Raw genomic sequence first — 24,587 nt, 5'->3', positions numbered from 1 at the left:
CGCCGGGCGCTGGCCAGGCCGCCAGAGCCGCCGCCAATGACCAAGTAGTCAAAGATAGCGGCGGGCTCGCCGCCTGGGCCCGAGAGGGGACAGGACGCCGGCTCCATGAGTCCGGCAGCCGGCCAGCGCCGCCCGGGCTTCAGGGCAGCGCGCAGCAGCCTCGGGCCGAGCCGCTGCACCACGCCCGCTACCGCAAAGAGGCCCACGTTGCCTCCGTCAGCGTCCGCCCGCCAGTGAGCCTGCTCTGCGCCTTCGGAGGCTCGGGGCAGGATCCCGGAGGGCGCGGGGCAGTGGACAGACGGGGCGGGGCCGGTACACGGAAGTCCTGCGGGGAGCTGCAGCCTCAGCGTGACTCAGCAGCCCTCCCTCCCTTTCTCTCCCCGCTCGGTCTCGCCCTCCCCCTGCAAGGGAAACTGAGGCCAGATAGCTGGACTGCTGGCTGGTCAGCTGAGGCCAGGGGAGTGAGGCCCGTCCGTCCCTCTCCCCGTCCAGACATTGCAAGGCGACCACCAGTCGGGAGGCACCTGCCCCACCGGTCAGCCCTCTGCCCTTCGAGCCCCCTAGGGGCCTGCGATGGGAGTGCTCAACAGTGCATTATTGACTGGACTGACCGCGGTTCCAGCGGCAGCAGGCCCTCCCACAGCCCAGGTGCACTAACGGAGGGCCCTCGGGGAGGTGAGGACCCTGAGGCAGCAGGGTCCCACAGCCGGGAAGTGCCTTCTGGCAGCAGTGTCCAGGGCCCCCAAAAGTGGAGCCCTCTGTCCCCTCCCATATGAGACTGGCCAGAAGAGCAGGAAGGCACCTCCACTTTCCAAGGAGGGGCTGGGCAAGATGGTCCCTGCCAGTTTGGGATCTAACATCTCATCATCTCCAAACCCCAGATTTTACATAAGAGGAAAACTGAGGTCTGGGAATGGGAAGGGACTTGTCCATGACTAAGGTCCTTTATTCCCTGTTTGGGAGGGTGGAGCTTTGTGGCCCTTTAGCCCAGCCATTCATTCTTATCCCCAGAAATTAAAGGAAGAAGCAAAAGAAACTGGCAGGAGGCAGACCTTATTTCAGTCCCATGCTGGGTTTCAGATTACTTTCAGTCTAAGAATCCTATATTTTATATCCTATGTGTGTGCCCATTGTCTCTCCCCTTGGAATGGAAGCTCCTGGAGGGCAGGAATCCCCCCCTTTTTTTTCTTGCCTGGCACATAGTAATGAGCTCTATTAAATGTCGTGTGTCGGTCAATATTTATGGTAAAATCTTATTCGGTCTTCATTTACTCAGAAATGATGATAGTTCCACTGAAGTAGGGCTAAAACCTTTAAAAGGATGAATGTGAGCAAATGAACATTCATCACTGCCAAGCCTGAGCCTGCTTTCCCCTCTATTCTCTCCAGACTTGTGAGAGCAGGTCATCACTGTCTTTTTTTTTTTTGAGGGTGACTTTTTTTAGTTATATTTTAGGCTCAAATAATTGTCCAGAGCCCAGTAAAATGGTCATTATTGATGGTCAGGGAAACCATTGAAGCAAGGTCCATAAATATAATTTAGTCCAAATTGATGAAGCCGATGTCTTTTCACATATTGTCAGAAGCAAGGGTGGCATACATTCAAACTGTACTTGCGAATCAGGCCATGCCAGTTAGAACATACTTGGCAGTAATGAGACTCCTGGCCGAATTGGTGAGGATGGGGCCAGTAGAGCTGCTGGTGATCCATGGCACCAGTAGGAAAGCCATCACTGACTGACCGGCTGTTCATATTGCACCACTACCCTGAAATACTCTTTTCTAAAGGCTATTCAAGAGGGAGGACATACTAAAAAGACTCTCAGTTGATCTCCAGGGAGCACACGTGGGGGCTTCAGCAGATACCATTAGAAAATCAACCTGGTCCTGGAAGTGAGGCCAATCCAAACCCCAAGGGCAGGAGTTAGGATACCAGGCCTTCTCCTCAGGTGCTACACTAAAAGATGTCTTCCCTTAAGTAGGAATCACAATGTTTCCATGGTGCTTTAAGGGTTTACAAAGTCTTTTCCTCACAACCCTGGAGGCAGGAGTATAATAATAAGAGCACCATCTCCAGGGACTCCCAAAGTGGTTAAGTGACTTGCCCAAGGTCAGCCAGAAGCAGTAGGCAGAATCCTGCTGTCCTGACTGAAAGCTCCTGCCCTTCCCGTTGCACCGATGTCCTGGGGGGCCTTCTGCTTTCCTGGCAGAGCCCAGCACTCTGCCAATTCCTTGGTTTTCCATCAGTGGCCCACCCACTTTTCTAAATGTTCAGAAGGATTTTGTATCCCCTTTTTTGCAGACAGGTCACCCCTGGCAATGATGAGGTTTCTATCCACCATGCAGCACCCTATCCAATCACCGAAAACATTTCTTAAGCGCCTGCTGTATACAAGGCACTGAACGAAGAGAATAACAAAATGTCCCTCTGTATCATGTGGACACCAGAGACGGCATGCCATTTGGGGGCAGGAGCATGATGGGGTGCCATATGAAATAAAAGACAGCCAGAAAGGGGAGTACTTGGAGGCCAGTATGCCCTATGGTGGGGGGGGGCGCTCGGTGACGTATGGGTCACCCAGAAAGGACTGGCCACTCAAGACTAAACCCCAGGAGACACTGCTCAGCACGTCCTTGCCCTCTCCTCCCCCTAGTACTCCTTCCCTTCTTTATCTACCTTCCTCCCTCTCTCTTCTCCACCCCACGTCCTCGCGCCTTTCCCGCTTGGGGCGCTACCATAGCTGTAGTATCTCGGGGGGGGGGGGTAAGTTAAATCTTTCCGGAGATTGATTAAAGCTCCAATAAGGTAACGCAACCTTACAACACAAACATCCATTTGTTTCCAGACGCCCCTGCAGCCAGTGGCTGGAAGACGTAATTCCCAGATGCCTCCTCTACGGGGTTCGCCGCCTACCTTCCAGATGGTAGTGGCCCGCGGTGGGGCGGTATGGAGGCCAGGCACGCGGGGCGGAGTCGCGCTTGCGCTCCAGGAGCGGCCTCAGGCGCCATGGCGGCCCGTGCTACATGGCTGCTGTTGACCTTCCCAACCGTGCTCCTACTTTGCCTGCAGCTACGGAGCGCGGGCCTCAATCCAGGTAAGGCCTCGCTCCTTGACTCCTCCAGCGTCCCTGCCTCCTTCTCCCTCCAGGCACCTGAGCGTACACCGACCGTCCTCAAGAGGACTACAGTTCCCAGCATGCCTTGCCACGCGGGCGAGAGGACGTGCTGTATTCAAAGCATGCTGGGAAGGAGGCAGCATTTTGCCTGACTCTGTTGGCTTCCCTTCCTTGTTAACTGCCGACTTTGTCCCCACGCTCTTTATTCATCGCCTACACTGCAACCCGCCTAGACGGTCATGCATCAGTTTGTTTAGCCATTTCCTATCGATGGGAATCTGCGTTGTTGTCCTTCCCTGGCTAGGGGCACTTGGTTCTTGTCGAGGGCTTCTGGGGAATCCTTCCAAATTGCATTTCACAGCTCCACCACCTATGCATTAGTGCACCAATCCTTCCACCCTGCCTCTCACACGACCTGCTGCTTGGATAGAGGGTCTTAGCAATTTTTCAGAAGGTGTGGTGACTCATTACTAGTGATTTGGAGTGCTCTTCATGGCTGCACTCCCCACAAATTTGACACCTCTAGTCTAGATCAGGAATTAATCATCCTTTTTGGGTCAAGATCCCCTTGACAATGTTAGTGTCTAGTGAAGCCAATGGACCCTTCTCAGAATAATATTTTTAAGTCTATATAGGAAGGAAAGCAGTTGTATTAAATACAATACCAAAATACTAGAAAATGAAATTGATAGCCTCCAACTTAAGAATTCCTGAACCTGAGGAGACAGAGCCCTAAGGTGAATTAGGCTCCGTGTCCATCAGCACCTAGGTTGATGAATGCTAATGACTGTATTCAGTGTTTATCAAAATCTGGGGCTAGAAGGCCTAGACTTATGATTGGAGAGAAGTAAGGAAAAAATCAGCTCTGACTGCTTCAGATAGGACAGAGGTGATGTGACCTACCCAGAGTGAGATCATTTAATACAATTTCCTTTATTACTTTAAAAACTGCAACAAATAGGCTGGAAAAGGTAAAAGTCCAATAGGAAACTGGTAGACACAGGAAGAAATGTCAGTGGAGAAAATAAATAAGCAAGAAAAAGACTCCAGAATGATAAATGAATGTTATTGGGTAAAAAGAGATAAAGAGGAAGAAAAAAGTAATGAAATCAGAAAGTGCTTTAGAAATGCAGCATCAGGTTAAATGGCATGTCACATCCAAAACCCATCAGGAAATAATTTGCAGCTAAGGAGAACAATGATGCCTTCCTGTTTTAAAACTTATCTGGATTTCGTAGGCATTCATTTAGTCCTGCTGAAGCCCAGAGGATTTACTGAGAAACCTTGACACTTTCCATGAGAGAGATATGTCTGGATTTCACATAGCCTAAACATCTTGTGGCCATTGAGGCATAGGGAACCAAGGTGAAAACCAAAGCTCTGATCTAGGGTTTTTTCCCTTTCCAGATTGAGACAAAAAAATCTACCCTTTCATTTCCAAGGTGGAAATATTTCTAATTTTCTGTTTTTCCAAAACCTAATTTAATGACTCTTTCCTTGCATCAAATAATTTTGAATGCATCTACTTGATTCAACCCTTGGGATTGCCACCTCACTTAAATACTGGAATCCAATATCATCACTACTGGTAGAATCCATTGGATCCCCTCCAGTTACTCCCCTTGCCACTTTCTCTGGATCATGTTTGTTTCCGTAACGTTGATGGGATGGGGCTCAGTGGCTTTGGAAAGAAGTTGCCTCTTTTCTCTTCCTTGATATACTGGACTTGTAAAACCAGTCTTCCTAGACTGATACTATTATAGCATTTTGAGAATCAGTCTAAGAAAGTAAGAATCTAATCCCTTGCAGGAGTCCCAACCAGGGCCTCCCTGGCACCATGTCTACTCCATCTGTTGGGCTCTGATCCCCAGAGCTCTGATTCCATCCATAGGGCAGTTCTCCTTACAGATAGAGATTGCCACTCCTCTTTCATTTAGTAGATAATCTTTGAGATTTACTTGTGGCCAAAAAATTGATCATCTTATGGCCCCCAGCAAGAACTTAACTCTGATGGTGCTTCCAGCTTGTTAAGACCTACTGGATCTTATCCTTTTCTGTGATGTTGCCATGCATGTCCCAGGGCCATCACAACTAAGTGATCAGTCATCAAAGTAGGACTTGACACTGTCCCCTGAAATAGATCACATAGGGAGCAACAATTCAGAGATCTCAGTCATATTGTTAAAGCAAAGACTCCTGCTTATAAGAGCTTTCATAACTGTGGGTATAGGAAAATTCTTAGCTAGACATGAGTTAGGAGCAGTTTTCTGCCCAGGATACCCTCCAGCTACTCTCTTATAGTTCTCATACCTTTCGCAGTCAAGCTCCTAGAAAAAGCTGTGGCTTTCCCATGCATCTACCCCATATCTCTTCTATTTTATCACCCCATCTTCATTTTCTATGTGTTGTAATCTAGCCTTGACCTCACCACTCAACAGAAACTACCTTTTACAAAGGTAATCAGTAATCTGGTAATGGCCAGTTCCTATGGTCCTTTTTCAGTTCCCAGCCTCCTAGACTTCCCTACAGCATTAGATACTGTTATTGTCCTTCTAAAGCATTTCTCTTCCCTGGTATTCTGTGACAGTGCTTTTTCCTGCTTCTTCTACTTGTCTGGCTGATCCTTCTTTCTAGATCTCTGTTCCTACCCTGCCCTCCCAGTGCCTTGGGCTCGTTGACTCAGGACTCTTTTCTGGGCCCTCTTTTGTCTCTACATTTGCCCTCTTGGTGCCGTTGGGTCCCACTGTCATATGGAGATTAATCCCAGATCAGAAAATCTAGCGTTTCTCTCTTGAACTCCAGTTCCACATCTCCAATTATTATTGAAAATTCCCAAATGGGTAGCCTGTAGGCATTTTACCTAATCATGTCTCATACCAGATACTTTCTTTTGAAAATGCCTCTCTCCTTCCAGTCACTCAGCTTTACAAACTGGAAGTCATTCTTGACTTCCTCTCATCCCTCACATCCAGTCAGTTTTTCTGATTTTGTTTCCAAAGTAGATCTTATAATCTGACCCTTTCACCCCATTCCTATGGCTGCCATCACCTCTGAAATGGACTCTCTGCCTTCTTTCTCTCCCATTTCCAATCCAATCGCCACGCATTCACCAAAATGCTATCTCTAAGTAACTGTGTCTTTCTCTCTTGCTCAGGAAACTACAGGGGCTCCCTCTTGCCATCAGAGATCCACTGGTGTATTCCATACATTAAATCCATTCTTTAATCATTGTTCTATTCATAAGACAGAGAAGATGCTGGTTTTAGAGTGATCAAGTTCCTCTCATGTTCCCAGGCATATCACAGCCCCTGCCCTCAGAGTGTACATTCTATTAAGGGAGAACATGTACATAAGTATATGGCTCCCCTCCAGAAAAGAAAATGGCAGTTGGGCCAGTTACAGGAAAGTCCTCATGGAGAAGGTGACAGTTATGCAGAATTTGGGAGGAAACAAGGCATTCTAAGGGGTGAAGGTAAGATGGCATTGCTTCTGGGTGGGAGGGAGAGATGACCAGGGACCATGTTGTTTGCAGACAAGTGGATGAAGGCAGTTTAGGAAAAGAAAGGCTAGTTTTGCTATTTTCTTTGTCCTGTAAATAATCCCCTGATGTGTGATTGTCTCTAGTCAGAACCAGGCAGAATCTTTGGAAGTCTAATGATCAGTGCTTTTTTTTTCCTCACTAGGATGGAAGGACATCTTCTTGTTCTTTGGCCGGGGTTTGCTGTTTCTCGCTATCCTGACTTTAATTATTTCAGTGACTAGCCCATGGCTGACATCTCAAGCGCCATCCAAAGTGTGTTTGACAGGTAAGCTGATGGCCCCTAAGAATTCCTTTAGGATTTCTACTTCTCTGTCTTTTCCTGGTATGAGCTTGTACAGTGGTTTGCTGCTCTGTGACTATGGCCTATAATTGCTGAAACTCCCTGGGCCTCAGTTTCTTCATTTTGAGAAATGTGTGAGTGGGGCCCTATTACCCCTCTCTGTTCTAACCTCTGATGTCCTGCTGGGATTAGGAAGCATGGCCAGTGGAAGCTGGTGTCATCTTCAAAGCAGGAACCCAGTGAAAGGAAAGCATCACTGTTTTCTATAGGACCTATTTTGAGAATATATTATGGATGAGTCACAGCCTGTTGTGATGAGGCCAGCTTCATACTTCTCTTTTGCCTGTGCACCCCTCAGTCTCCATAGATTACTCCGATTCTCTGTGTGTCCATGGGGGATGGCTCGCTCCTGAAGCTGCTTCCTAAACCCCAGATGGGCAGCAGAGGCTCCCCCAGCCACAGGGGAACATTCCAGCAAGATTTCAGAAATGGAAGGGAGCCAAGCCACATCCAAAGAAGGGCTGCCCTGCAGCAGCTCATGGGATAAATCACTGACGTTGATATGAACTTACAGTGCAGCAAGCACCATACAAAGCACTTTACAGTTATTATTTAATTCATACAACAACCCTGGGAAGTGGATGCTATTATAAGCCCTGTTTGATAAATGAGGAAACTGAGGCAGACAGTCAGGTTAAGTGACTTGCCCAGGGTTGCACAGCTAGTAAATGTTTGAGGGGGATTTGAATTCAAGTCTTCCTGACTCTCAAGCACAGAAACCAATGAGATCATGAAATAAGAACCTACGAAGAGAAGAAAGAAGAAAACCCAAGAGAGAGCTTTGGGGGACCCCCACAGGTAAGAAGGGGTGATATACAGATGATGATGATCCAGCAAAAGAGACTGAGAAGCCATCAAAAGAAAACCTGGCCATGAAAACCCTGAGTGGAGAGAATATCTCAGTGCAGTCAGAAGTACCCCAAGCCACTGAGGGGTCAAGAAGGACATTTGGCAGTGATGGTAAATTTAAAGGGAAGTCTTTTTTTAGGATGGAGAAAACTTGGGTGTGTTTGTAGGTTGCAAGAAAGAAACCAGGTGATGGAGAGATTAGATTAGATTAGAGCAAGAGTTCTTCCCCATATTTGTGTCCTGATCTGATGAAGACTAGAGACCCCTTCTCAGAATTCTGCTTTTAAATGCACAAAACAAAATATAGAGGATTGCAAGGAGACTAATTTTATTGAAATACAATTATCAGAATAGGAAAGCAGGTTCACAGATCCTAAGTTAAGTAGAGAGGCAGAGAGAGATCACAGGTACAGTCAGCTGGAAAAGAAGGGAAACAATTGAGATCAAGTGTCCTTGGAGAGGTGGATCTTGTTGATGGCTCACCCTGAAGAGGAAGAAGATGAATGTTTCAAGGAGAAGCCCTGGACACTATCAGGTGAGAGCACTGACTCTGAAGATCAGGAGTAAGGAGCGTCGGGGGGCCGGGTAGGAGGGAGCAATTTCGTTCTTTTTAGAGAGGTTGTTTGGCTTCCTGGGAAAGGATAGAAGACCCAGCAAAGCTTCTTCCCAAGTCTGTCCAGCCAACCACTTCTGGTGATTCACCTGGGCCTACATGATACTAAGAAGGTTATGAAGCCTGAGGATAAAAGGGAGAAGAAGCACAGGGTGGATTTGTTCACTGTTGCTCACGTCTTGGGTCCTCGAAGTGGTCATTTGTGTTCTCTATACTCCATTGTTCCCAAGAGTCCCCTGCTGCATCTGTCTGCTGTTCTGGCTTGATGAAGTGGGTGTGTAACCAGGCTTGTTCATTTCCTGTGTAGACAAAAGCCAAACCTTGACCCCCATGTTATCATTCTGTAAAAGATTGATAGGTTTGGGTCAGGTGTTATGGTTAAGTTGTTTAAATTACACCCATAGAAGACAAGAAATGCAGAAAAGAAGCATTGATATGAGAAGTAACACACCTTTAAGAAAGGGTTGGCTGAGGAGGGAATTGGGGCTTCTGGACCTTGGCCTAAAGTGTATAGATGACCACCTTCTGGTCAGAGAGAATGCACTTAGCTGAGGAGGCTGAGAATAGATTTGCTGGGGGTCTGCTTGGACTCATCAGAAGGGCTTTCGAGTAAAAAGGAGAAGTCTGCTAAGCTAGGGGTCTTAGGGAGTAATTATATTGAAGGAAGTCAAGAGAAGTCAGTAGCATTTATTAAACACCTACTATGTGCCAGCTATTGCACTAAGTACTAGAGATTCAAAGAATGGCAGCCCTTCTCTGCCCCCAAAGCAACATAATGAAAACAAGGAAGGAGAGTAGTGCTGACCCCTGGAGGTTCATTGGATACCAAGGCTAAAAATGGCACCAAGAGCAAGACCCTGCCCTCAAGTGTCTACATACAAAGCCCAAAGTTTAGGCTATAAGCAAGGTCTAGAGACTGTAATGCAGATGGACAGGCCTCATCAGGATCATGGAGACCAGACAGATTAAAACATGCCTGGACTGACTGCTAACTCTGGATGGCTTTGACTAAAGCAATAGCCTTGGTCAGCTTCGCCACCTTATATGGGAAAAAGGGATGCTGCTCATGGAAGGAGATTCAAGACCCAAAGTAGGGAAACAGGAATGGTTTCTGTTATCAAGAGTAAGTAATCTGAGTTGGTCAATGAAAGCAATTTGGGTGTGAGGAAGGATAAAGGGGATATTAGGTGATTATAAAGTGATTGGAGGAGGAAAGAAGGTATGGGAAGGTATATAGGAGAATAAAGGAAATGGGGTATGTAGGAGAAGGCAGCTCAAACAGGTTTATTCTCAGAGGCTTTAGGCAGAGGATGCAGGGAGGAAATTAGGGCCAGTAAGAAATGTTTAGGTTTGGCTGGAGGGTTTCTCTTGTTAGTTTCTAAAGACTCTTGAGGGAGGAGTCGAGAGGGCCCCACCCTATCAGTCAAACTGATGGCTGGAGGAAATCTTGGGTAGGTACTTCCTGCCAAGATGGATGCCCCCAGTTCTCTCAAGAAATAAAAGAAAATGATTCCTTCCCTCTTTTAGCCCTTGCCTCAATTTTCGACACGATTCACCAGAGGCTTGAATAGATAACAAGGGGATTTATTAATACCAGGGTCAGTCAGAAGGGGAGAGGGGTTTAGGATTTTCTAACTGCTGCTAGGGAGAGGGGTGATGGTGGGGGATGGGTCACGGAAAGGTTTAGACAGAGAGAGTCCAGCTCTCCAAGTTGGGAGATTTGACTGCCTTTTAAGTAAAGTCCTTATTAAATCACTAAAACTAGGGGTAACTTATTTGAGGATACTCTACTTGTCAATAGAAACTAAAACCCACAGTGTTCAGTCACCAAGCCCTCCCTTCCACCCAGGACCCACAGGAAATTCAGGGGAAGGGAAGGGAATGTAGATGGAGAGGTCAGGGAGAGGTCCAGAGAAATGAGAGAGGTTTAAATTTCCCCAAGACAAGATAAGCACAGGCCAAGGCCAAAGCAAAGCCAAGTCGAAAGGCCAAAGCAAAAGCCTCCAGCCACAGCAAAAGCCAGAAGGCAAAAGCCCCATCAGTTGGAACTTCACCTCTATTTATAGTTTCAAGTCCTAACTGACTTTCTGAAGATTCTAAGATGTTTAACTGACTTTTTGTGACCGTTAGAAATTACAGAAGCAAAAAGTTTCTGTTAGCCACCTTGCATTACATTTCTACACAGGCAAGTATTGCTCACTCTGTGGACAGAAAGAAGAAGTAAGTGAGTTCAGGAAAGTGAGTATGAGTCTAGTTGGGAGACATGATATTATTGTGAGGAGACACTTCAAATATCCAGACAATTTCTCTCTTTCTCTCCTTTTTTCCCATATTTCCTCCTGTCTCTCTCTCTTTCTGGCTCTCTCCCCCTCCCTCCCTCCTTCTTTCTCTTCTCCTCTCTTTTTCTCTGTCCTGTCCTCTCTCTCCTATCTCCTTCTCTCTCTGCTAACTTCTTTTTCTCCCTCCCCCCACCCGTAATTCTTAATCTCAGGAAGAAAAATGGATGTTGAGGTGAGACAAGGGAGTGGCCAGTCCTTTCCAGAGTTGGAGGTAGAGGAAAGCTGACATAGTCTACCATGTCCTTAGATTTTCCTGTTGAAGATGTCAGTGGGTGAGGATCCCATGGACTAAAAGGCTCTGGGGCAGGTTAGCCCTAGATGTTGTTTGAATATTGAGATGTTTGTTAAGTTCATAAAAAAGGAGAAAATAAATAACAAGACTATTGTGTTTGCAAAACATTCAAATCCTCAAACATTGATTAATTCTCCTTTCTAGTAAGTCTTGTAACTAGCTTAGATTTTAAAAAGAAATAGAAGATTGAGGCAAGGGCAGGTACCAGATGATGACTATAAGAGCATGACATGGTCCTGAAATAATGGGGTCAGGAACGCTAAGACAGGATGAGCCGATGCAGTCCTGTCAGCTCTGTTGGCAGAGAGGAGGCTTAACTTAGGGACATGACAGTGAGGGCAGACACCAGGGTGAAGACTAGTTTAGCTGCTGCCCAGGCTTTATTTTCCTTCAATTTTCTTGGGCCAATGAGGATCACCTTTGGACTAGATTGGAAGAACATAGGTGCCCAAGATAACAAAGAAGATAGAGCCCCCAGCTGCCCAGCTCAGGAATGACCTCCCTCATCCCCAAATGAATTGGCAGAAGCAATACCTCTGGCATGGTCCATGACGCTGGAAAGATCATGGGGAGACAGGAAAGGTGTCCCTACTGTGGAGAAGAGAAAATGTTCTAACATTTTAAAAGGTAAGAGAACAAAATCTGAAATCCATGGGCCCCGAGCTTGGCTTTGACACCTGGGAAAACTGGAGTAGTTAGTTATCATCTTGAGAAGTCAATGAGGCTTCACCAAAAACATGCCATGCTGACTCATCTTATTTCCTTTGTGACAGGCTTACTAAGCTAGCTAGTGCAAGCCAGGAATGCGATGGATAAAGTTTACTAACCTCAGGTTTATTTATTTCAATTTATTTTATTTTGCACTCAAACACTTGACAAAATGGGCATTTCCATGTAAATAAAACAGAGAAGATTATACATAAAACTCTAGATGTCCACCTGTATAGTTGCCCCTTTCCCATCTGGAATCAGCTTAGTCAATCACTTTTGGGCTTTCTTGCCTGCCTCGGTTTCTGACTTTCCTTCTCTAAAGCACTCCTTGATGAAGAATCCCATTCTCTTTTTGTGGAAAACTTGGAGATGTAGAACATCTGGATGAAGAAATAGCTGATCGATTTGGATTCAGAGTAGTGTTAATGATTCAAATGAGTCAAAATGGCAGGTCTCCACCGGAGGGCCCACAGGGTCCGTTCTTGATTTAAGTATCTTGCTCTGAGACTTGGATAGGGGCATAAGTGACACGGTCATCGAACCTGGAGTTAGCCCAAAGCCAGGCAGCAGAGTCAGAGCCAGTGATGCAGTGGAGTAAGAGTGGTGGTTTCCAAAGTGGGGGCCCTTGACATAACCCCAAGGGTGTCTGCTCAACCCACTGGAAAATGGGAGCATGCATCTCATTTTCTCTCTTCTTCCCTGGATAGCCAGTTCCAGGGTTAGCTCTGACACAGCCACACCAAACCTTGAGCCCTTGCCACACATAGTCCACTTTGGCCTGTGTGACTGTCCCGTGGTTCACTAAGGGAAGCAAACCACAATGGAAATGGGATTCTAATGATAAGTTAAGCAATCCAGGACAACTTTCGGCCAAATTTTGCTCTTTCCTGTGCAGATTGCAAAAGAAGGCAGTGAGTGTGGAAATTGAGCATTGTTTGAACCTCATCCTGTGTGCCTGGGGAACCGAACCCCCTGTACTTGCTGCCCAGAGACCCCAAACAAGGGCATTGTGTCTAAAGACTGATGTAAAGATTTCTCATAGTTGTAAATCTAAGCAATCCAGATGGTTATCTGAAAAGTGGCCCCATACTAATCAACTAGTTACTGTTTCCTTGTTCTTTTGATAGTGTCCAGCTGCTTGCAAGCATTGGGGGACCTTTCAGCCCACATCACTTCCTTTGTTGTGTTTCTTCCTACTGCTGTGCCAGTGCCCAGCCTGGCAGAGGGAAAACTTGAACCCCAGACCTCTGACTCGAAGCCCAGCGGTCTTTTTACTACATCACACCCTATCAAGAACATAGCTTTTTATCAGGTCAATCATGGCAGCATGCTGGAAGCCAGAGGTGTGGCACCAATCCATTCCGTTGGCAGCTGCCCAGCACCAACATGCTATTGGCCTCGGGGCTCTGGGGAAAGGTGCTTAGCATGCCCAGCTTTTCGGGACTAGACATGCTACTTTTGATGCCAGTAATAGGTGATTGAGATGTCATCCAGCCGAAGAAGATTGCTGGCACCCATCCGGGGTTCAGTTTTATGTTGAATCTTTTTCTGTTCTGCTGTGCATATGAAAATTCCACTTTTGTTTGGTGTGTAGATTCAGAATGAAAATTAAGAAATTTAAAGAAATGAAACCAAGGCTGACTAAATTATATCCAGAGTACTCTTCTCCACTGTTAGCTTAGGGAATGAACGGGAATCCAGCGTGCTCCAGTTCCAGGCTTGCTCTCCTGAGTTGGACATCGGATTTCCCTGTCCTTTAATCACAGTTGTGCAGTGGCATCGTTAAACTTACTAAGGCGTTGGTAAACTCAGTGTGTGGCTCTTCCTCAGCCTTTACGTCCATCTCATGAGCCATGTTACGGCTTCTCTGCTGCCTGCTTATTCCTTTAGAGCTGCAGGGCCAGAGCATCCGTCGTGGAGGGGATAGACACGAGGCTGTCCGGCCCCCGCCGTGCAGGCCACCGTGATGCTGATGCCTACCAGGAAGCCACAGTCCATCTTGGCACGCTGGGTCTGTTCCGCCTTCTCTTCCCAGGATGGAAGCCCATTGGGGAAAATCCGACTGATATCAGAAGGCTGTGCGAGGTGCTCTGTCTCTCTTAGTTGCTGCTGGGTTGCACTACAGTCAACAGCTTTCCTCTCCTCGCCCGCAGGCTCTCCTTTCCTGCTTGGCTCCTCTGGACGTCTCAGAACGTATGCCCAAACAGGGCCTTGATTGGGTAACTTATTTCTCCTGTCCTGGCCTCAGTTTGTTCTTCCATAACATGAGAGGGCTGCACTGAGCATCTCTAAGGGCTCTTTCCTCCAAATACCCCACCAGACACAGGTTAACGGAAATGGGATGTCTGTTTACTCTGGGGCTGCCTCAAAGCACTAAGTCTACAGTCCCTGAATGAATCCCAGACCAGGCCTGCCCATGTGCTGTCATGCCGGGCCCCCGGCCCCAATTTAAGGAAGCCCCATCTCTAGAGCAGGGCAGGGTGGCTAGAGATCTCCGGCCTTACAGTCAGGAAGGCTGAACTCAGCTACCACCTCAGACACTTAGGGGTCCTGATAAGGGATCAGTGATACTCCCTGGGCCTTGGTTTCTCCATCTGCTGAAATGAGAACCAAAGTTTCTTCCAGCTTTAGATGTAGGATCCTGAAACCTAAGAACGAGGATATCCCAGGACTAGATCCTCCCATTTACTCAGGTAGCATTTGTCAATAGCAATAATAGCTCGCATTTCTGGAATGCTTTAAAGTTTGCAAAGCACTTGATTTTCCTTTTTTTTTTTTAATTTAATTTTTTTGCTGGGTTGTACCTGCATTCTTCCTCACAAGTCCCCCAGAATTGTCCTAGAGCAGTGATGGGCAAACTTTTTAAAGAGGGGCCAAAGGAAAGGAAATGCTCCTCTGTCAGTTTGTTTCTAAGGCAACTCTTTCGAAGTTTCATCGTATTATATCCTGCTCATTGTATTCGTCAGATTAGGAATAATGTGGTGCAGCCAGATAGAACATTTCAGGGGGCCACACCTGGCCCGTGGGCCGTAGTTTGCCCATCACTGTCCTAGATGATTGTATTGCTGTTAGTAGTAAAGTCTATTACATTTGATCATTCTAATGCGAAACACTTTACAAATATCATCTCACTTGACCCTCACAACCACCCTGGGAGGAAGGGGCTTGTTTTACAGATGAGGAAACTGAGGTAGACAGAATTAAGGTATATAGCCAGGAGTAGCTGTCTGACCCCAGGCTGAGCACTCTTGTCTGCTCTGCCACCAACTGTAGTCCTCAGTGAGCTCATCCCTTCCAGGATCCCTGTGTTTCTGTTCCGAGCATTTGTTTCCTGGATGTTCTTTGGGCCTCGGGGCAGGGAAGATGCTAATGTCATACCCATGAGAAGGCATGGAAGGCTCCCTGCCCTCACAATTCTGGGGATGTCCTCTTTGAACTGGATTTCTATCTAGATAATTAGAGAATAAGAAAGCTCTCCTGTGTTGTCTTAGTAACAGAAGAAGAGAACAAAAGAAGGCAAAAACAAGTCAGAGAAGAGCAGCAAGAGGCTCTGTGTAACCAGGTAAGTTCTGCCTGGGGCTTTGGAGGCTGCTTTAGGCCTGGGGGGGCTGCACCCATTGCAGAGCGAGTGCCCATTGTTGGAGCGAAGCCCAGAGTGTCCCTACTGAGACAGAGCCATGAAGTGGGTCTTCTGCCCAAGGCAGCCCTTCCCCAAGTAGTTCATCCACCAGATCACCACCCCTGCACAAGATAGTCCTTAAGGACAGCCACTGGGCCCTGGCTTTCCACAGAGCCAATGGAAGAAGGGCACTCAGCGTTGGGGCACCACTGAACTCCCTTCAATGGGGAATACATTTTTCATTTGAAAAGAGTGGTGAAAATGGGATGAAGCCAATTTAGCTTTTTTCCTTTGTTTCTTTTACTAAAAACCCCTTCTATTGAGTGTCCTCTCCGGATAGTCCTTTTAGGCCTTAGCCCTCATTTCCCTCCTGGCTTCCAGACTTCAAAAGTGGACCCCTGGGCAGGTACCTCACTCCCCGCTTGTTTTTCAGCTTCCTTTTGTTTGTTAGGTTCCCATATTAGAATGAACCTGCTTGAGGGCAGAGCCTGGTGTTCTCTTTGCTGGGTCTCTGGCCCATAGCACCATAGTAAGGGCCTGATATATGCCTGTTTTCTTTTTTCTTAACAGTTTTCAGGCCCTATTTGTTCCCCTTCCATGCTCTGGTTTGGCCTTGGCCCAGATTTTGCTTGTGGGGCCATGTTCAGAAGTGAACAAAATGACATTTGTAGTGAAGCCCAGGGATGTATTTCTGTCATCCTCACAGGCTAAGCAGGGGCACCGAACAGGATACTCCAGTGTTAGTGGAGGGTTTTCTTTGCTCCTGAGAGGCAGGTGAAGTGGGAGGGGGCTGCTGGGTGGGGGAAGCCCTAAGCTCCATCTGAATGCAACTGTGGGTCTGAGTGAGGATTGGGGGGCTCCCTGGGCCTCCAGGAGCACCAGGAAAGCTTCACCATCCCTGTTTTGGCTTTTTATGAACAGAGCAGTGAATACTTAAAGAATGTCTTGAAACCTCGTCAGGAAAAGAAACTGAGACAGAAGGAAAAATACTTCTTTCAGATAATGGGTGAAACCTGGAAGTCAACTGATGGCTACAAGCTTGGGGTAAGAGAAGGTTCTCTGGCATACTCCCATTGTACTCCTCCTGTGGGAATGGTTGTTCTTTGAGTGAGTTCTTCTCACTGTTGTAATCTTGTTCTCTCTTTACAGAGTGACTGTTGTTAGTTTCTTTCTTTTGGGGGGAGAAGAGGTGGGATTCTGGGAGAGAGCAAAAAGAGGGACTTTCTGTCTTTTCTGCCCAGTCGCCATATCAGAAGAGTGATGGAGGGCATTGAAAAAGGCTTGGTGAAGATCAGGTGGCCCCTGCCCTGCCAGTTTGAATATGATCCAGGGACAGCGGGAAGGGCTTTCCCGTCCTCTGGGGTTCCGGTGATTCCATTTGGTGGTTTTAGGTCACTTCTTGCTCCAGCCACTTCTGAAATGACCTGCATGGGTCATCTTTGCATAGAAGTCTAGCATTCGAGAGTAAGAAGCTTGAACTGTCCCCCTTATACCTATAGCAGGTCCATATAGTGCCCTTCAGTCATGCTGCTTGCGTATGGAGTAGTCAGGTTCATTCTGACTGGTGAGTCACGACTGCCAAAATTTCAAAACCCCTTCCTTTGGTCCAGCCGCAGACACAACCTGAAGTGCTGTGTCTGCTGAGACTTCTCTAACCCTTGAGCAAGATTTCTTTTAAGCAACAATTCAGTTTACTCTGAATTCATAGCTCTCTGGGTAAAAATGCAAGGCTGCTTTGGCAAGATGGACAGGTGATGAGTGTCTGGAAGGCAGGCTGACCATCCTGGGGTCATATGAACCCTCTGGGAGTCTTGTTTAACCGGCTGAAGAGCCCCAGGATCTCAGAATGAGAGCTCCAGAAGGACCAGATGATCATGAAGGGCTCAGCCCCTTTGTTCTCCATCTGAAGAAACTGAGGATCCTAGTACCTTCCTCTCTCTCTCACGAAGGTCCCACCTTGTCCCAGGGAATTTTTAGACTTAAGGGGGAAGTGCATCCTTAAAAAAGAATTTCACATTTAAATGAGTTCCCATGGAGGTGGAGGTAAGGAACCTCTGCTTAATGAAATGATTCCTGTGCTTTCTGCTCAACACTCTACCAAAAAAGACTGAAAAATAGGCCCTAGAGTCTTTCTTGGTCACTGATTCTTGTATTTAAAAGTGACGGTTGAGCAGCCTACAGGTAAACAGGTGAAATGTTGAACAAGGCTTTTGTTTGGAGGTAACAAAGTATGACCTTAGCTCTAGGATGGAGCCGGGGCTGTCACCTTCTGAAGGCCCTCTTAGAGACATGAATTAACCTCCAGCATCTCTGGCCTTCTTCCGGGTTCCTGAGAGAATGGAAGGGAGTCCCAGCTTTCCACCCCTGAGGCTACACTCTCTTCTCATTTACATTTTACATTGAAGCTCCTTTGATGGAATGAGGGAGTAAATGGATAAATAAATGAATGAATAAAAAAATAATGAATTCTTATGGAATGAACTGATGCAAAGTGAAGTAAGCAGAACCAGAAGAACACTGCGCAGTAATAGCAATATTGTGCAATGAACAACTGGGAATGACCTAGTTATTCTCAGCAGTGCAGTGATCCAAGGCAATCCCTGGCAATCATGATGAAAAATACCATCTGCCCTAAGAAGGAACTGATGGAGACTGAATACAAACTGAAACATGTTCATTTTCTTCTGTTTTCCATTTGAGATCTCTTTCACAAAATGACAAATATAGAAAAATGTTTTACATGATGGCACATGTAAAATCTTTATCAGATTTCTTACTGTCTCAGGTAGAGGGGAGGGCAGAGAAAGAATGAGGAAGGAAGAGTCAGAGGAAGGGAGAGAATTTGGAACTAAACACTTTTTTTTAAAATGAACATTTAAAAAATTGTTTTGACATGTAATGGGGAAAAAATAAAACATTTTTTTTAAGTGCTTGTGGAATGCCTAAAGCTGGGGACATGAATAGAAAAGGAAGAGAGTGCTCCTGTTGGATGGAGAACAAGAGAAAAGTCTAGAGAGAGCTCTCAATTGTTCTGTTTCCCTGACCAGGAGCGTGAAGAACCACCGCTTGACAATGAAAATGGAGCATCTGGGGACACCCCGAACAAGGAAGCCTCCAGGAGAAGGAAGCTGCCTGGGCATGGGGGCTGTGTTTCAGCCTCTCCTGAGCAGCCCAGGGCAAAGAAGGTAGCATCATTGTGGCTGCTGGGACTCAAAGGGGCTTTGCTGAGAGCTGGAAGCATTGAACCCCTTTGTTTGCCAGGTTTAGCAGAAGGCTACTGAGCCTAGACGGAAATGCCCATGAGAACCTCCTAGGAGAGAGTCCTGGGCAGCCTCCCTCCCAACAAAGGGGAGCCCCCATAGCCTGGTAGTTGGTACCTCCCATCCCACTCCCCACAGACATTGGGAAGGACCAGGCAAAGACAGAAGCAAGGTCGTCTCCAAGGAGACCACCAGGAAGAAGTGCCTCCAAACCGTGGAAATGGCTGCTCCTCCTAAGTTGGCTCTCCACACTGCATGGAGCAGCTCAGGGTGTGCTGCTGGTCAGGATCTCTCAGGGCTCGTAGGGCAGGATCCCGGGCAGGCAGGGAGGAAGCAGTGAGCTTGGACAGAGATGGAAGATTTCGGCAGAGGGCCGAGTCTGGAGGAAGGCAGGCATGACTCTATCGGCCTCGTCCTCTGCCACCCCTGTCTCCTTTGGCCTTCCATCTCTCTCAGCCTCGGGCTCTTTTCCAGTGAGTCTCGTCTGCTCGGCCTCCGCTGTAGTCTTTGACCTTCCAGTGAAGAGTGGTGGCTGGTTTTATGTTCAGCCTAGGAGCCTGGAGGGACGGCGCCCTGAGGATGTTGGCACACAGTGTAGAGCTGTGTGCCCAGAGTTCTGGATGCTTGTTGGGCCTGGGCCGGGCTCTCATCTGCAGCCTCTGCTCCCTGGCCTTGCCGCCATCTTAACCTCTTCACATTGTGGCTGGTGAGCTCTTTGGCATCCCACCAGTCTCTTCACACGGCCCCCGTGTCCACCCTCCACCCCAGGTTTCCATGAGGGCCAGGGACCGCCGGCTTCTGCCTCCCCGGGTCTGGCCCTTTCTTTTCTTCCGCTAAGGAATGCGCCAGAATCGGGGCTCCAGGCTAACCTGAAGGCAGCCTCCCAAGGCGAGCGATTCCCTGCTGCTCCAAGGCGTGCTGAGTGCTCTCCTCCAGGGCCCTCTGGGACGGGACGGCGGCTTTCCCTTTACTCCGTTGCCATTTCAGGACAGGGGCTCGGATGGCTAGTCCCTGGGAGCCATTCTGGGTTGGAGGAAGGAGCCCCCCGTTCTCCCCTCCCTCCCACTGCCTCCGAGGTATTTGCTCCTGCTGTCCCAGGATGAAAGCCCTCATGGCCCAGGGGGCTTGGCTGCTGCCCGTGATGGCCCTTTGCTGTCTGCTCAGAGATGCGGCCAGGCCTTTTCCATCGTAACAAAACCTGCGAGAGCCTGGGGTGGCCCAGCCAGCGTGGCGCCAAGCCCCTTCTCGGCAGCGGGGAGCCTTCCGTGGGGCGAGCTCCTCCTCCTCGTGCCGACCGAGGCCCGAGGTGTCGCCGGCTCCCAGGATGGCAGGCTGGGGCGGTGGGGGCTGTCCGGCCCTGCACGGGCCGCCTCTTCCCCTTCTCTGTAAACTTATGGCGTCTCCTGGGCACGAGACCTTTGTGAATCAGAATCGTGGGTCAGGAGCCGGCCAGCCAGCGTCTCGGGCCACGGCCCTGCGATTCTTCTGGACTTGACCCTGCTGCGGCCAGAGGGGCCCTCGCTTTCCTTTTTATAATGCAGCCTTTGTTCCTCCCTCAGGTCCTTCTTTTACCTGAAGAACCCCCCGAAACAGCAGCCCAAGTAAGCTTTGTATTTCCTTTTCTGAAGGGGAGGGGGGCGGGCTCGGCGCTCTTCTCAGCTCAGCGTCTCCGGTCACAGGCTCCGGACACGCGGCTCTTTGCCTAGAGGCCGGCCCCTCAGGACTAGCAGTCCTTCGACCCCTTGGCTCTGCTGCTCACTGAGCCCTGAGGTGGGGCATCCAGGGCCTGGGACAGCCCGTGTCCTCTGTGAGGGGGTGACCCTCTGATGGCCGAATGGAGGCTGGCCCGTGGTGGGCCAGGCAGCAGGCCTTGGCGATAACCTGGCCGGGGAGAGAGCCGGTGAGGTGGGGCCTCTCTCCCCCCATCCTACTGGAGGGGTGGCACTGCTTGCACAGGAGTCTGACGTGGCACCCCCTTCTGAACCCCTTGATGTCCAGACTCCCCAGGCTCCCCTCTACCTGGCCAGTGCCCAGGGTGGTCACTCAACGTCCCAGATGTCTCACGTCACCACCCCTTGTGTTCAGGCCTGGCCAGTTGACCACCTCACAGATCTTCCTTTATTTTATTTTATTTTTAAATCTTTTTTTAAACCCTTAACTTCTGTGTATTGGCTCCTAGGTGGAAGAGTGGTAAGGGTGGGCAATGGGGGTCAAGTGACTTGCCCAGGGTCACACAGTTAGGAAGAATCTGAGTCCAGATTTGAACCCGGGACCTCCCATCTCTAGGCCTGACTCTCAATCCACTGAGCTACCCAGCTGCCCCCTCTTCCTTCCTTTGGTCCTTTCTCCTGGCCATCCTCTGCAGTCTGACCCTCCCCTCCCTCTCTGGCCTTGTTAGCTGGGGCTCATCTTTATGCAGAACATACCAGCCATACTGACCTCCTTGTTTCTCAGACACAGCCCTCCATCTCCCACCTCTTAGCATTTGCATTGCCTGGAACACCGGCCTGCCTCATTGCCACCTGCCAGAATTCCTTGTTTCTTTCCGCATTCAAGGGCCGCCCTCTACATGAAGGAATGAATGGCTAAAGCATGATCAAAGCTTATCCTGTACAGTGCTCTTAGGGACACCCAAGCTTGCCAGGAGCCCCTGACCTAATGGGTGGTGATGGTGGGGGCGGCTCCTTTTGTTGGGACCATCTCACATTCTGTGTCATGGCCATTCCTGCAAGGGCTCTGGGGGCGCTGAACTACAAGGCCAGGCCGTGTCCATGGGGTGTGAGGTCTATGGGCTGTTTGCTCTGGGGCTCCCATAGACACTCGTGTAAGACCCCACCACGACCCGCTGTTCCCAGCTCACCCCCATCTGCGTCTCTTGGTCTCCTTGGCCAGTGCCCCAGGACGTGGCCCTCGATTCTACAGCCCAGCAGCACAATGGCTGGCACAGCTGGTGCTGCTTGCTCCTTACCCAACTTAGCAGGCCTTGGGAAGGGAAGGAGAATGGCCTTGGTCCCTGGAGGATGGGCGGGCACAGACTGGGGCAGAGGGGGAGCGGGCAGGGAGTGGGAGTGCAGAGACAATGAGCTCCAAGAGGAAGGGGGACTGGTGTTAATGCTATGGGGCGCCCTGTTCTGCCGCTAGTGTTGGGGCTCCTGCCTGGGCTTACTTCCAGCCATCTCCGCCTCCATTCACTGAGCATGTCCTAGGCCAGGGATGGGCCACCTTTGGAGCTTGGTGTGTCAAAATTCGCCCAAAAACCGAGCCTAACTCGGGTGGTGTGTCACTTCGAGAAAAAAGCCATAATTTCAAATAGTTTAAATAACAAAAATGTATAACTGTAATATAGAACTGTATTTAATAACCCCAAATAGGTAAATGAACATGGGTAGAATTGCCATCTATAGTGGTGTCTACACTACACTACAGCAAATGTTTCATGCTCAGCATGACACGTGTGTCATAGGTTTGCCCACCGAGCTAGGCCCTCCCGGGTGATGGCGAGCCAGAGGCTGCCAGAACCCGGCTGCGACCTCAAAGCCTCCCTGATAATGAAACACAAGCTCCATTGGGCATGACCTCAAGGGCCCGCCCTGCCAGCTTGGGGGAAGGCCAGCCGTAGGTGGGGCAGGCGGGAGAGGCTGCCGGTGACCCAGGTCTCTGTCGCAGGTGGTGGCAGTTGCTCTCCGCTGTCCTGATGGGCAGGTGCTCCGGCGCAGGTTTTACAAGTGGTGCCGCTCCCAGGTGAGTCCCAGGGGGCTTTCTAGGGGGGTTTGGTCACGTCGGTGAGAGCACGGCCCTGCTGGAAGACTGTCTGCTTCCAGGCAGGGAGAGGCTTCCCCAGGGCTGAGCCCCAGCCTGGGGCCCACCACCCCATCAGCCTCATTTCTGCCTCATTTCCTGGCTCTCTCAGCCCTTCTCTCCTTCACTGCTTGGCCTAGAAGACTCATGGGAACCCCGGGGGACTAGGCAGCCCTCTCCCCGCTGGCCCCCACAGCCCTCATTTTAACTCATCCGTTGGTTCTACGGTCAGCCTGGGAGTAAAAACCCTCTGGTTTCTGTATTCTCAGCTCCTATTGGTGCCTTATGGGATAGATTCACAGGTAACAGATTTAGGTGAACTTCTTCCATCTTCTCTGTAAAATGAGGGAGTGGGATAACAATGGGCTTCCTCCCTCTCGGGCAGTCAGTCTGGTGATGTAGCCAGTGTTGAGTTCAGTATTGAAATCGTTTAGGAAATACTTGGGAAATGAGGTGTGTGATCTTCAGGTCGAGTCCGTGACCTATAGCTTCTCCAGCTCACGCCATCTAGAGCCTCTGCTGCTTTCCCTTGTGGAAGCCCGGGCTGGGGGGTTCTCTGCGAAGGGAATCCTCACCAGGGACCCACTCGCCGGACTTTTTGTCTTCTAGGTACTGTTGGACTGGATGACGAAAGCTGGCTATCCCAGCTCCACCTACGCCCTCTCCACTTCCTTTCCCAGAAGACCTTTGGAAGTGGCAGAAGACCAGACCCTAGAAGACAGTGGCCTCGGTACAGATACCGTGCTGAACGTGGAAGAGAAAGAGCCCTGCTCCTCCCCGGGAAGCAGGGCTGGTGAGAGTGGCAGCAGCCGTGCAAAATGAGCCTAGGGTGCTGCCCACCCACCCACAATAAAGAGATCTGGCAAAGGGGGGCCCCCTAAAATGATCCTCTGCTCCCTCTTGTCATTCAGGGGTTTCCTGTGCTTTCCAGCTCCAGTCTCATCCTTCCCCTTCCCACAATAGGTGACTCCTTACTGGAAGGGGCTGCTCCTGGGCTTGTGTGTGCTGCTTAGAGGGGCCCAAGTCCCGGGGGTCCTGCCTCAACCTCAGCCAACAGCATCAGGACCTGAGGGGCTGAGTGTGGGGATCCTCCAGGAGTTCGTGCTAAATGGCACTTTTGGGCAAGATTATTTATAGCGTGCAAAGGGGGAGCCTCGGAGGGGACCAGGGAAAGGCATCCTACAGAAGGGGGGTGGTCTTCCCTTCCCAGAGAAGGATCCCACAGGCATCCATGACACAGCGCCATCTTTGCCATCCCACAGAGCTTTCTGCCACAGCATGTAATTGGCCCAAGTTGTCTGCTTCTTCCAGTCACAGCACTGTAGGGCAGCTGGTCCAGAGACAGGCCCAGGACCCCTTAGTGTCACCACTTCCCCTTGGCGTGGGGGGAATGCAGCCCCCTCTGGAAGGCTCCCCTGGAGCCCCTGCAGGGACTAGGGAGCATTTCACGTCAAATCATTTCCAGCCCTTGGCCCTATTTCAGTTCCCTCCTTGGGGCCCACATCGAGACAACATTTGGAGAGGTGCCAATAAGCCAGAGGGCCTCCTAAAGGCCCCTTTGGGACAGAGAAGGGCCTTAGGTTCATGCCAGATGGAGACTGCTGTTAGCCTGTAGAAAGGGTGATGGATGGATGGCAAGGGGAAGGCTGGGATCCCTGAAGGGCTTTCATGGCAAAGAGGGATCCTATTTGTTCTGCCTAAGCCCACAAGGGGCTGATGGATGGAGGTTTCACAGGCAAATTTAGCTTCTCTGTCAGGAAAAGTTTAACCATGAGGGCTGGCCCAAGTGGAATGGGCTCCCCGTGACTGAGGTCTCCATCTGGCAAGGGGACTCTTAGGGCTTGGGGGCTGCTCTCAACTGCCAATCCTCAGGGTAGTTTACTTTTCCAATCTAATTTTTAAAATGTTTTCAAGTTTTAATTGGCCTTTCATTTCTTATGTCACCATAATACCCCACATATACTTCCCCTTGTCCCTTTTCCCTCCCCAAGAGCCATCCTTTATGAAGTATTATTTTAGAGAAGAAAAAAGGAAGCCCAACTGATAGCTCCATTGAAGGGGTCTAGAAACGTATCTGTGGGCTCCCCACCTCCATTTAGGGCTGTATTG

General features: G+C 49.3%; 3 protein-coding genes across 4 annotated transcripts in view; 1 reads left to right on the top strand and 2 right to left on the bottom strand.

Moving 5' to 3' along the window:
• GSR (glutathione-disulfide reductase) overlaps window positions 1–865 on the bottom strand; it is a 29,533-nt gene extending 28,668 nt beyond the window's left edge. Inside the window, 3 exon segments of the mRNA XM_044681398.1 lie at window positions 612–656; window positions 658–834; window positions 836–865. Coding sequence (XP_044537333.1) covers window positions 612–656; window positions 658–834; window positions 836–865 — 252 coding nt within the window.
• Window positions 866–1,539: 674 nt separating this feature from the next.
• On the bottom strand, window positions 1,540–1,711 carry LOC123252041 (40S ribosomal protein S29-like). Its single transcript, XM_044681401.1, is given in 2 exon segments — window positions 1,540–1,569; window positions 1,571–1,711. Coding segments are annotated over 2 exon segments (171 nt in total).
• Window positions 1,712–2,988: 1,277 nt separating this feature from the next.
• Window positions 2,989–23,361, top strand: UBXN8 (UBX domain protein 8). Of its 2 annotated transcripts, XM_044681399.1 has the most exons (8): window positions 2,990–3,095; window positions 6,800–6,922; window positions 15,293–15,363; window positions 16,342–16,464; window positions 18,468–18,605; window positions 20,240–20,281; window positions 22,347–22,421; window positions 23,088–23,361. In XM_044681399.1, exons 1-8 carry the CDS (start codon window positions 3,008–3,010, stop codon window positions 23,298–23,300), a joined length of 873 nt encoding a protein of 290 aa, XP_044537334.1. In that variant the 5' UTR covers window positions 2,990–3,007; the 3' UTR covers window positions 23,301–23,361. The 2 variants fall into 2 exon arrangements, with proteins under 2 accessions (XP_044537335.1, XP_044537334.1); XM_044681400.1 differs by lacking the exon at window positions 18,468–18,605 and having other exon boundaries at window positions 2,989–3,095.
• The last annotated feature ends 1,226 nt before the right edge of the window (window positions 23,362–24,587 follow it).

This window comes from Gracilinanus agilis, chromosome 6 (genome assembly GCF_016433145.1).
Source record: "Gracilinanus agilis isolate LMUSP501 chromosome 6, AgileGrace, whole genome shotgun sequence".
Taxonomy (NCBI): domain Eukaryota; kingdom Metazoa; phylum Chordata; class Mammalia; order Didelphimorphia; family Didelphidae; genus Gracilinanus; species Gracilinanus agilis.
The sequence above is the reverse complement of the archived record's forward strand: the minus strand, read 5'-3'. Positions and strand labels throughout refer to the sequence as shown.

Coding starts and splice junctions, on each gene's coding strand:
- UBXN8 (XM_044681399.1), top strand. CDS start 3,008: ATGGCGGCCCGTGCTACATGGCTGCTGTTGACCTTCCCAACCGTGCTC. Junction 18,606..20,239: donor AGCAGCCCAGGGCAAAGAAG/GTAGCATCATTG, acceptor TTCCTCCCTCAG/GTCCTTCTTTTACCTGAAGA. Junction 20,282..22,346: donor CCCCCGAAACAGCAGCCCAA/GTAAGCTTTGTA, acceptor TCTCTGTCGCAG/GTGGTGGCAGTTGCTCTCCG.